The sequence below is a fragment of the Lepidochelys kempii genome, chromosome 1, assembly GCF_965140285.1.
Source record: "Lepidochelys kempii isolate rLepKem1 chromosome 1, rLepKem1.hap1, whole genome shotgun sequence".
NCBI classification, from domain to species: Eukaryota; Metazoa; Chordata; order Testudines; family Cheloniidae; genus Lepidochelys; species Lepidochelys kempii.
Genome location: NC_136380.1, coordinates 222,093,115 through 222,105,712, shown reverse-complemented (window position 1 = coordinate 222,105,712; position 12,598 = coordinate 222,093,115). Strand labels below are relative to the sequence as shown.

Genomic DNA, 12,598 nt, shown 5'->3' with positions numbered 1-12,598 from the left:
CCTTTTGGACTCGGTGCCTAAGTCACTTAAGTGCCTTTGAAAATTTTATCCCCAATCATTTTTTAATAGTAAAATCCCATGACTCCCCAGCTGTAATGTATAATCTCATCCTGGGATAAAAAATGTCCTCCGAGGAAGTGCCATATTCAAAGACAAAGTTCCTGAAGTGACTAATGTGCTATTTGAAATGTTCAGGATTTCTAGCTGGACTCAGAGCTTTTCGTTGTCAGACGTGGAAAACTTTCACACCAAGAATTTACATTTTTAATGTTCCCTTCAAAGCACATTAAATTATCTAGCCATTTTAAATCCAAGATTCCTGTCTAATGTAAATATTCCCTAAATGTAAAATTATTGCATAGATTTTAGCTGAATCATTTTATTTGTGTCCAAAAGAAGAAACAATTACTCATGTAATTTTTATTTCAATAGTGTGATATTTCCTATTTCATGAATAAGTGAACAGCAATACAAACCCATTACTTTGGCATTCCAAATATGTCTCCCTAAAGGATCTCTTAAGGGATTAAATTTAAAATTTCCACTTGTACCATTAGTCACTTGGCACAGAAAAGCCTATAGTTGTCTTAAGGTTATTGCCCTTCAGAATGAGATAATGTTTGTTTAGCTCTGTATAAATTTAACACGCCATGATAGCCCAGAAATGCACTTCATTTCCCAAGATGATATGAATTTGTAAGGCAGACTGCTAACTTTTCACGTTTACCAAAACCCACAAGTCGTATGTGTTTTTGGCTCAGCTAAACCAGTGCAAGTCTGTGTTAGTTCTATATAAGTCAATTGGCCAATGAGGGCCTGATCCTGCACATGCTGAAGTCAATGGCAAAATTCCCATTGACATTAATGTGAGCAGCCCCAAATCCTAAATGAGTGAAGTACTTGGAGCTAAGTGCCTTAGCTGGTATAACTATTCTGGCCGAGCCCACTAGCAGAGACTCGGCTTTAGCTGCCAGAGGAGTTCTTTTGATGTCACAGCTATATGACTACATTAGCTAAGGCAATAGAAGCATGATTTTGTCGGCATAGCTGTGTCTACATAGGTGGTGGTGGTAAGGTTTCCCGGTGCAGCTATGTTGGCTGGAGGCGGGAGGGTTGCTGATCTTTTCCCCACACTGCTTGCTGTCAGAGCTACACCAGCAAAACTTTGTAGTGTAGACCAGGCTGCAGTCTACTGCATTTGCTTGTGATTTCATTTAGTAGTGCTTTTGAAACTTTGTTTGCTTAAAACTGAGATTAGAGATTTGCCGAGAGTACAGATAAACATTAAATTGTTTAATGTATTTATAAACCAGCAGCCAAACAAACGATAGTATATGCAGATACATTTTCTTACAAAATTTTGTATTTATTAGGCTTGTAAAGATTTTAGTGGTAATCTCTCTACAACTCTTGTATAGGAATAACATAAAAGAAGGTATATTTAACAGTATGAAGGTGCTACGTTTCCAAGTGTTCCCATGGCTATGTATGGCTTTGGTAGTTCATAATCTGACAGCACAATATAGAAAGGTTTCCAGAACAGGAAAATAAAATGGGCTTGTGTCTTTTTTGCTGTGTTAGGAATTATAAAACAGACCTGAGAGATATTTTAAAAGATATTTTTCTGCCTCTTTTTAACCTTAAAATATTAGGAACATCAAGTTTGGTCTTTGCAGTTTCTTGCTGGAGGTCTCCAGGGCCCTCCCAAGCCATTTTGGTGCCCTACGTGTGGGGGAGGAGGGGGCTGCAGGGCAGGGGGGAAAACGCCCCCTGGCCCCAGCCCACTCTGCTCTACTCCCCTGGCTCCCAGCCTTGTGGGGCAGGGGGGAACCACCCCCCAGCACTTGCCGGTGGTGCAGCTGGGAACCGGCAGAATGGAGCAGGGGGTCTGGGTTGCTTTACTTACCATGCGGTGAGTGCAGGCCCAACCCCTGCAGCAGTCCTCAGGGGAGTGGGGGTGGAGCGGGGGCAGGGGCTTTGGGGAAGGGGTGGAGTGGGGGCGGGGCTGGGACAGAGCAGGGGCGGGAAGAGGTGGGGCTGGGGCGGAGCAGGGGCGGGGGCCATGGAGAAGAGGCAGAGCAGGGGCTGGAGCAGCACGCAGCTGTGCAGGGCACCAGGAAATGTGGTGCCCCAAATTTCCTGGTGCGCTACTCAGCTGCGTACTTTGTGTATGGGTAAGGACGGTCCTGGAGGTCTCATTGGAGGACAAAGGACCTGGCATGGGAGTTTTCTCAGCCTTTAATTGTAGGGCCAGGAAGTTGAATAATTGACAAAGAGAGTTTTCCTCCCAACTGTTGGAGTGAAATAGTGGCTAACAAAAACAAATGAAGGGTTTTTAAAAGTTTGACCAAAAACCCTGTCTAATTGCTCAGGTTTCATTTCCTTGGTACTTGTCAACTCATAATCCTACTAGTTCTCCAGTCATCCAGGAAAAAACAAGTTTAAAACAAAATAACAACAAAAATATCCTTTTCCTGCGTTCCTTATACATCATAAAGGGAGAAAAGGACACAAACTAACTATTTTCTCCTTTGTTGCTCTTCAATAGAAATATGTTAATACATCAAACTCAGTAGAAAACAATTTGTATACATAGGATCTGCCACTATCTGACTATTTTGTAATAATGGTTATTCCTGACAGAGACAATTAGAAAAACTTCATTTCATCACAAGATGCTGATAGGTTTTCCTTTTCCTCTAGGATTTGATGAAATATTTAACTTTACCTTTTCAAGATTAACTTCCTATCTTTAATGGGTTCTTCCCACTGATATCAGTGTATTCTGGGTCGGGCTCAAAATGAATCAGAAGAGATATTGACAATGACAAAGATATGTCGGTAGCCAATCCTGTGATAAACTATCTAAAGGTTTGTTAACTAGGAAAGAGAAAAAAGAGTTATTTAAAGGTTAAAGTGAGCAAACATATACATACAAATGAGTTACAATCTAAATCCTCAAAAAGAAAAGGAGTACTTGTGGCATCTTAGAGACTAACAAATTTATTTGAGCATAAGCTTTTGTGAGTTACAGCTCACTTCATCGGAGTTGTAGTGATCTGTGAATTCAAAATGTCTTTCAGAGCGGACTCAGGGGTAGCCTCTGGGGGTCTCTGTTTTCAGTTTAGTGTCTCTGACCCTATGAGAATTCAAACAGCAAAGAGATGGACAATTTTCCTGTCTTTCTTTTTATTTCCTTCATTCTGCCTTCAAGACCATTGGACGAGCTTTCTTGCATGTAACATTTTGAAGGTGCAATAGGGCCTTTGTACTGCAATGTTCCTGGATGGCCCATCTGATTCTGATCTTCAGTATGGGCAGTGGGGGAAGGGGGAACACTCTTCCCATCGGAGTTTGCAAGTTTAGAGCAAACATTTTCAAAGTTATAAAGCAAAACGTACATATTTCCTTACAGCATGGAATACAGACATTACAAATAAGATTAATGAATGCAGTAACTCACTAACATTTTATATAGTGTAAATATTAAAGACATTTTTATAAGACTAACACCTATACTTAGCAACACTAACACATAAGTGAACTAGTTTGGTCTCCAGCAAATGTCTGCAGCCTTGCCGAGAGCTGGCACCTGGACTGCCAGCTTTACAGAGATAATGATCTTTTTTTCTGTCCTCACCTTTGCAGGCATGTGCATGGGCAGTTCGACCCGACATATTGTCACCTTTGATGGGCTGGATTTTAAACTGACTGGCAATTGCTCCTACACCTTGTTACAAGACAAAGAGCATGATATTGAAGTGATTCTCCACAATGGAGCATGCAGTTCAACACCAAAACTAAACTGTATGAATGTCATAGAAGTGAAGCACCATGGCAAATCAATACAGCTCTCTAGTGACATGACAGTAAGCCATGAGCAATGAAATAGCTTTATGATTCTCTGGTCAAATGACAATATTCCAGATTATGAGAACAGAGTTGTGCTCTCCTTTTTCAGTATTTTATTGCAGTGCCAATTTTTTTCTATTTACAGTGTTTTATTTCTTATGCTACAAAAATCTTTATAATTTTTGATTCCAGAATAAAGTCCCTGCCCATATGATGTGTCAAATTTGCTTCTTTGCACTACTCTGGCAATGCAAAGAGGATGGAATTTGGAGCCCATGAGCTGCTCTAACCTGTGCAAGGGTGCAACCAGAGAGAATCAGGGAGCCATAACTGGCTTCCTGAACTCTCACGCAACTGCTGCATTGAGTGGATCTCAGCCCTAGCAGATAATCTGCCCCAATGTGTCTAACATTCACTTTATAGACAAACAGGTGTTAATTTAATAGTTTCAGAGTAACAGCCGTGTTAGTCTGTATTCGCAAAAAGAAAAGGAGGACTTGTGGCACCTTAGAGACTAACCAATTTATTTGAGCATGAGCTTTCGTGAGCTACAGCTCACTTCATCGGATGATGTTACTGTTCAAAGCTTTAATACAATTTTAGGGAACTCAGACATACAAGTATTGACTAACATACAAGGCAGAGCTAACTAGATCTATTCACACCCTTGCACAACAACATAATATATGAACAGTAGTCTATAGAAAGATTCAGTGTTTGCTCCAAGTCAGATACAATTACATAGGTTACCTCATACCACAACTAAAACAATGTCTGCAGTGCCATATATGTTTTGTAGTCCTATATCGCCATCAGGTTCTTTCATTGTTGCCCATAGTTCCTTGTCAATGGATGGGATGATTTTTGTGGCCATACAGAAGTTCTTCAGTAAATAGAGGAGAACTATTTGTTCCAAATTCAAGGCTAATTATGATTAAATTAGGATATTTGGATCTGATCCTCTAAGGTGCTGTATGGCCTCAACTGTCACTGGAATCTGAGGGTGCTCAACATCCAGCAGAAGGCATTGAACACCTTACAGGTTTGGACTGTTAGCCAGTAAATACTTATGTGATGCTGCAAATGGGAAAGTGTTGACTCACAAAAAAGGAGCACACAATCCATTTCATGCATTTCTACACTCAGAGCAGAGACTCTGCTTGCAGCTTGAACTGGTCTCTATATTATTTGTATTCTCTTGGCTTTAATCAACCCAGTTTGATCCTCAGTCCCTTATGAAGTTAAAATGTATTTAGGAATATCTAGACCCTATAACCTTTAATTTATTTTGGTTGGTTGGTAGAAATGATGGAGTATTCTCACCCTCTTGAAACAGGTTGCTGTTAATGGAGAAATTACTACTGTTCCCTATACTGATGATTACTTTGAAGTCACCATCTATGGAGCAATAATGCATGAGATCAGGTTCTCCCAGCTCAGACATATTTTCACATTCACTCCAAGAAACAATGAATTTACCCTTCATCTTGACCCAAGGAGCTTTTCTTCACAAACATATGGCCTTTGTGGTAAGTTTGAAAATTACCTCTTTCAGCTGCCTCGTTTGAGGCTGTAATTATTATTGAGGTTTCTTGTAACTGGAGAGAATCAAGAAGTATGTGTGGGCCTCTACTCTGCAAGCATCTCTGTGTGAGGTAATCCATGTGCCATATAGAACCTCAGAAAAACCAGCAGGGTTCTGTGTAGACATAGGTATAGATCAGGGGTTCTCAAACTTCATTGCAACATGACCCCCTTCTGAAAACAAAAATTACTACATGAAGGACTGAAGGCTGAGCCCGCCTGAGCCCTGCTGCCCTGGGTGGGGAGGCCAAAGATGAAGCCTGAGCCCTGCTACCCTAGGCGGGGAGCTGGAGCTGAAGCCCAAATCCCACTGCACAGGGCTGAAGCCCTTGGGCTTTGGCCCCAGGCGGTGGTGCTAGGGCTTGGGCTTCGGCCCCAGCCCCAGGTGGTGAAGCTCAGGCTTCACCTTTGGTCCTACACCCCAGCAAGTGTAATGCCAGCCCTGGCGACCCCATTAAAATGGGGTTGTGACCCAGTTTGGGGTCCTGACCTACAGTTTGAGAACTGCTGCTTCTAGGTATAGGCATAGATTCCATACATAGGCCTGATCCTACAAGCTATTCCACCTAGATCTCTCTGGGTATCTCTGCATAGCCAAAAACCCTCTATGGCTGCTAGTCTCAGGCCCTGGATCAACTCACAGAGCTTGAGTTGCAGGGCTATAAAGGGCAGTGTAATCGTTCCCAGTCAAGCAGGAGCTCAGGCTCTGAGACACACCACCCTCGCCAGGTTTCAGAGCCCAGGCTCCAGCCTGAACTTAAACATCTAGACTGTTGTTTTTAACCCTGGGCTCAAGCACCTTGAGTCCAAGACACTTGACCTGAGCTCTGAGACTTGCTGTGGTGGGTTTTTGGCTGTGTAGACATAACATAGCCATAGAAATCTAGGTGGAATAGCTTGCAGGATTGGGCCTACATATGGAATTCTATTGTTAAATATAGGGGGGAAAGTGTGCTAGGTGCGGCTTAAAAAAACACCTTGTACCAGGATAGTTTATGACAATGGTATTCCTACGTTATACCCCTGGCTTGTTTGCTCCCATTACAAATGCTTGTATGTTTCTGGAAAAAAATCCTTTGGGCTTGAAATTTTCCATTCTTAATCCCAGCCTAGGGGTGAAACTCTTTGGGAAGTTTAAAGAAAATCCCACCATCTCTTTTTGAGTTATAGAAGACTGAAAAGAATCCTACTTTTTCAGGGTTTTAAGATGGCTTTTTTCTCACCAGTAACTCAAAAAATGTTGGAAAAGAGCCATCTAACTTGGTAAACAAATGGTTCTGAGCTATGGGGCAGGACTTTTGTTCAGTTTGTAATATATGATTGGGGCATCACCTCTGCCCTCAAAAATTAACTGGGACATTCTTGAAATTTTCAAAAAAATCCTAAAAATGTGCTGGAAAATAAAGAAATGCAAACTGAAAAGGGTGAAATTAAACACCTGCAAGTACAAACAGTTCTCTAGGATGCAATAAGGGCAACTATAAGTCATTAATCAAATTTAGGAATTGTATCTTCATCTGTGTTTGGAAAGGACCTGCCACATTTAAATTAACAATATATAATAACAATAATAAAAAGAACAATATATAATAATAATTCAGCAATGTCCTCCTTGGGAGGATTGGTTTGAAGGAAGAAGCAAGTGGATTGTTGGGAACAATAACACCAGCTTCTGCTTGAGAAGGTGAAATAGTTAATAGAATTGTAACTTTTAACCCAAACATACATGCATTAACAATTTGCACCAGTACAAACACAGGATCTGGTAGCCACTGATGTTATTGCTGACACTTGGCAACGTATGGCTTGATTTTTGGCTTTGTCCCAGTTACATCTTTTCTGACAGTTATCTTGTTCAGACCAGTTCTTTTCCCAGCACAGGACCTTTAAATGCTACCTGCAAAGGGAGATCTTGTCCCCCATTTTTTTTATGATGTATAAAGAAGACATGAAAGGTGTAGGTTGTGAGGGTGTATGTGTGTGTTTTGGGTTTTTTCTATTTGTTTTTTACCTTAGGGATGTCAAGTCTGATCTTCCTTGTTTTCAGTGGAGGGCCTGGTAGAGATCTCAGTTATACGTTACAAACTGTAATTCTCTCCCCTTAGTTGAAGAAGTTTGCAGTGTCTTGAATCTTTATTCCAGAACTCTTTTTTTTTTTCACAAGTACTTTTTTCAGTGTTTTGAGTTAAATAGGTGTTAACGAAAACCAGCAAAACACATAGAGTTTTAAACAGACTAAAAATCCCTTCCTCTCGCAGGTGTGTACACTAAATCTGGGCTCTGACTCAGGTTTGTGCTACAGCCATACACAAGTCAGGCTGACTTGGGTCACTAAGCACTCAGGTCCTGGGTCCTAGGACTCTGCTGGAGGGTGGGGGACAAAAGGGGGTCAGAACCTGAGTCCTGCTGTAACTTGGGTCCAAGCCCTGTCATTTTGTAGTGTGGTCACAGGTCAAGCCACAGACCTAAGTCAGAGGGTCCATGTAGTGCAGTAGGGATGCATTAGCCTGGCTGTGAGACCTGGGTCCAGCAATTGTAAATCCAGGTTTAAAATACAATGTGGATGCTCAAGTTTGGAAACACCGAGTCCACAAGCCCGGTTCCCACAGACCTGGGCTTAGTGTACACTGTAGATATACCCTCGATAGCTCAGCTTTCACTCTCTTGTGATGCCATAATCTCTCTGGTTCTCCAGGCATCCATAGAATACCAAATAACAAAACCGGGTTTTCTAACCTAATAAACAAGTAAAAAACATCCTGAGATTTTTTAGGCCTATATAGATCATAAAGAAGCGGTAAGGAGCAAAACCCATTCTTCCTCCCCTTGCAGCTCAACTTTTGAGCCCCTAGGAGCTCTGTTTGCCTCGTCTCCGTTTGCTCAAAAGTGTTTGACTGCTGATGGTTTTTAAACCTTCGTTTTTCTCACTCACCTAGGGGTTTGCGACCAAAACAATGGCAATGACTTCATGTTAAGTAATGGCTCAGTCACATCTGACAGCAGCACATTTATTCAAGAATGGACTGTGAAAGAACCAGGCAAAATCTGTGAAATCAAGAGAGATGACGACAGATGCACCGAACATGCGACTACCAAGTGCAACGTTCTGCGCTCACCTCAGTTTGCACAATGCCACAGAATAATCTCTCCAGACATGTTCTATTCTGCATGTGAAGAAAACAGCTGCTATGAGGATGAAATCTGTGAGGTTATAGCTTCCTACGCTCACGTTTGCAGAACAAATGGGGTCTGCATCATTTGGAGATCGCCGGAGTTTTGTGGTAATGGTTTCATTATACACTAAAATTGATGCAGAAACTAACACAGTGAATTATTCAGTACTACTACTCCCATTTTCTCCAATTTGTCTGCATAGAGTGAATATCCTAATCCTATTGTCATATGACAGAAGTGCCAGTTTACATTTCCAGTGTAAGTAATGTTCCATGTTAGATAATTACTTTAACGTGCAGCCTAATTTAAATTTATTCCTCACTATCCATTCAACTGCTATGTATGGGAAAAGGTGCATCAGTAAAATACATGCTCCTGTTAATTTAGCAGAACAGAGGGTAACAGACAGGGACAGCTGAAGATACGTAGGGCCTAGGAAGACCATGCAGAAGGGAAATATTACTATATGAGAGTGTACAACTGTGCAGACCCCCCAGACCTTCCATACCAAATATGAATCGGAGACCTTGCCTGTACTGGGAATCAGCCCTGATTCCAGTAATTGATGGCAGCTGCAGATGTAGCTGCATCAATACAGAACCTACCTGAAGATAAGGAAAGTTACAATTTGCACCAATGGTACTTACCCTTGCTTCTCATTAGGACACACTCCATTGGTGCAAATCATGGCTTTCCCTGACTATCCTTGGATTCTGCACTGCTGATCCATCGATTGCTGGTACCAGGGCAAATTCATATGGCTTTCAGTGTGTGAGAAAACAGGCTATTGGCTGGTAGCCTGCGGCAGAGAAGTTCAGAAACACCCACTGTATGCGTCACATTCCCCTCCCAGAGCAGTGCCAGTTACACTGCAAGTTACTGACCAAGTCAGTAGTAAATTGCTCGGCATGCTCTGTGAATCCCAGTGGGGATGTGTTGGAGGGGAAGAGGTCACAGGTGTGCAGCCATTGATTGTGGGGCGGGGGAGAATATGGCAAGGGTGTTAGCAGTGCAGATGGCCAGAGATATGTAGAGAGAGGAAAGATGTGTGTGTCTGGCCTGGGATCAATAGGTTTCTTATATCTTTACTCATCCGCCAATTCTCATCCGCTTGCATGAATTTCTACCTGTGACCGCTATACATACTGACAGACCTACCACAGAGGAAGACGACATATGCACTAAGCAGTTGCGTTGCACATGTGCCCAGAGATTTGCTGATGGGCACTACGTGTGAACCTCAACTAATAAAGATAAGTGACTATTGGGGCTGCTGATGCCATGTATTGTCCCCATGAATATTCCTGCCTTCTGTACAAGGCTTGTTGTACTAGGATATGCAGACGAGGCACTGGCGCTCTCAACTTTTTTGTTTACAGCCCTCTGTTTATGATGGATATGAACATGGGTCACCTTCCCTCCAAATATTCCCTTATTCAATGCGCTGGCATGGTCACCATGTTCCAGTCATTCTCGTTCTCTTTGTCTGCCTCCCTCTTTCTTATCTTTCCCCCTTCTCTTCTGTCTCTCTTTTTTTTCTCCCCCCTTTCTGTGTATTTTCTGTGTATGGTTTTCCCCAGTTTTTATACTTTTGTTCTTTATCTTTATTTTTCCTTCTCATTCCCTATTCACTCTCCATCCCACAGGTTGAGAACCAACCCCTGAAGGACTTGATGTAACAAAAATGCTGTCCATCGAGCATCCACATTGCATGGCACTATACGAGGCATCACAGGGATTGTTTTTCTTCATGTTTCAGGCCCAAATTGAGTGGAGCATAGGAAAAAAAAAAAGAGGAAAGTGAATTTGGCCTGATCCCCGAGTTAATGTCCACCTTCACTTTCAAAGCAAGTTTTGGAGAACATTATTGTTACAGATCAATCTTTTAAGAATCAATACACTCTGAACGTTCTATATGGCATATAATCCTAGAAAATGGAGAGAGAACATGGCCTGCCATTGCTTAGATTTGAGGACTTCAACCAGACTTTCCAAATCGCAACATCCAAGCTAGAATGCCAAAGAGGCTTCTTAACAACTTCTCTGCGTTCCTCAAATTCCCAGCGTATGATGCACTGCACCAGGACACCCAAAGAACTCCCCAGTTTAACTACTAGTTACATAAAACAGCCATTGGTGTCTTAACAATGGCATTTTCTTTTTTGAAAGCAGGTGCATGTGTATAGCTGCCAAAAATAAAATGGTTGATTACTGGGACATTGTGCAGAATACATTAACGACTCAATAGACAGCGTCGCTTAATCATTCTATAACATTACAAACCTATAAACAATGGCATTCCACTAGATAAGATTTTTTTCAGTGAATCCAGGCTATTTATACAGGGCTAAATTAGACACCAGCCCATATTGGGGCAATGCAGAATGGCAACACTTCAGCGGCACAATTCTTCCCTGAGCTCCCAGCTGGGCTGGGTGAATATGTCTACTTGCAACATCACTTAAGGGGGTGTAGCATGCTCTCCATTCCATGCCAGCCCAGCACCACTGGTCAATTCAGTAGGGGCAGAGCCATGCTCCAACTTCCTTCTCCTTCTCCCCCTGCCCTCTTCGGGATGGCTGTTATGGGGGCACTGGTTGGAAACAGTTCTTGTGTTCATGGGAATGCGTGGACTAGAACTCTAGCTGACCCTGGTGTGAGAATGCAAAGACTCCTTGTACACTCCCCACACACCGCACAGCTGCACTTAAGCAGCCCACCATCTAGTCCACAGTAAGCTGTACTAGCTGTATTACTTCGGGGCACAGAACGTGTATGACTTGAATGTGCTTACCCATTTTGTTAGGTATGTGCTGAAGAGGGCTGTAGAATTAGTATATGGTTTAATGCAAAGATCATGGAGACTCTTATCATCTTTGGGTGGAAGGGAAGCTTAGTTATCTGAAAATCTGATTGTTTATACAGCTGTTGACCTAGCCTATGAGCATTCATGTTGCAAATGAGCAATATTATAAGAAGTGTATCTTACACAGTAGCAGTGCTTTTACTTAGGAAAGGTTAGTCATCTCGGAATAGGATCTGTCCATAAGCAAAGTTGTGTCTTTTAAAAACCAATAAAAATTTTAGGCTGTCTAGTTATTTCCAGGGTTGGCTTTGAACCGGTACTGCAGGTCTGAATGTCCATGAGCTCTGTGAATGGGGTTCAGTCCAGATTGCAAATTCTGGATTCATCTTCCATTGGATCCAGGCCTGGAAAAGGACTGTGACACTGTGGGCTTCAGAAGTATAAACTGGGCCCCTTCCCCAGCTTCGCCTCTAGTTCCCTCCACCTGCCTTGGGACCAACACCACCCTTGCTGCCTTTTGGGAAGGGCCCCCCAGTCTTCCATTTTCCCCTACCTTGAACTCTTCAGAGTTATAAGCCAGCTTCCTCTGGGTGCTACCAGCTCTGTCCCACCCCCAGATTCCCACAGAGGTTTTCTAATGTAAAAGTTGTTCTCATGGCATTTTTACAGTTTTGGTTGAAATCCAGATCTATATTGTCATTGGGCTAAAAATCCAAACTTCTTGTTGTGTATTTGGCTGCCTTTGGGTCTGGACAGCTCTCTGTCACCCTATTTCTTGTTAACCACCTAGCTGTGTGTATGTAAGCGATCTCTGAAGTCATCTAGCATGGTGGGTATTAAATACTTGTTTCTAAGTGCAAGCCCATCTACTCTTCTCCAGTTCTCAGAGATGGAGTGTAATCTGTAATACAGCAATGGAGAAATAAAGAACCACCAAACCCTAAAAGAATGGTCGAGTTTGAGGGCCATTGAGGACTGAAAAGGGAAGGAATCAGCACAGCAAGGTTTCTGGCAGTGGTTTCAGTGGATTTGGTTGCTGTGAGATATTTACTTTTGGAAACACTGCAAAGATAGTACCTTTGTTAGACTGTCTTGCACATATCCTAGTAATAAATAACTTGCAGGTAGGGATATTATTTGAAAAAAAAAATCAAATTAAATTTTCCTGTTGAAAAATGGGAT

At 42.2% G+C, this 12,598-nt stretch overlaps 1 protein-coding gene across 6 annotated transcripts in view; it reads left to right on the top strand.

Annotated features, from left to right (window-relative positions):
- VWF (von Willebrand factor) overlaps positions 1-12,598 on the top strand; it is a 227,597-nt gene that overhangs the window by 154,279 nt on the left and 60,720 nt on the right. For all 6 annotated transcript variants that reach the window (XR_012155350.2, XR_012155349.2, XM_073315040.2 and 3 more), the window contains exons 35-37: positions 3,649-3,869; positions 5,189-5,381; positions 8,373-8,717. Coding sequence is in view for 4 of the 6 variants with exons in the window: in XM_073315040.2 (XP_073171141.2) it covers positions 3,649-3,869; positions 5,189-5,381; positions 8,373-8,717 (759 nt within the window). In the remaining 2 variants the exon portion in view is untranslated. The remainder of the gene's footprint in view (positions 1-3,648; positions 3,870-5,188; positions 5,382-8,372; positions 8,718-12,598) is intronic.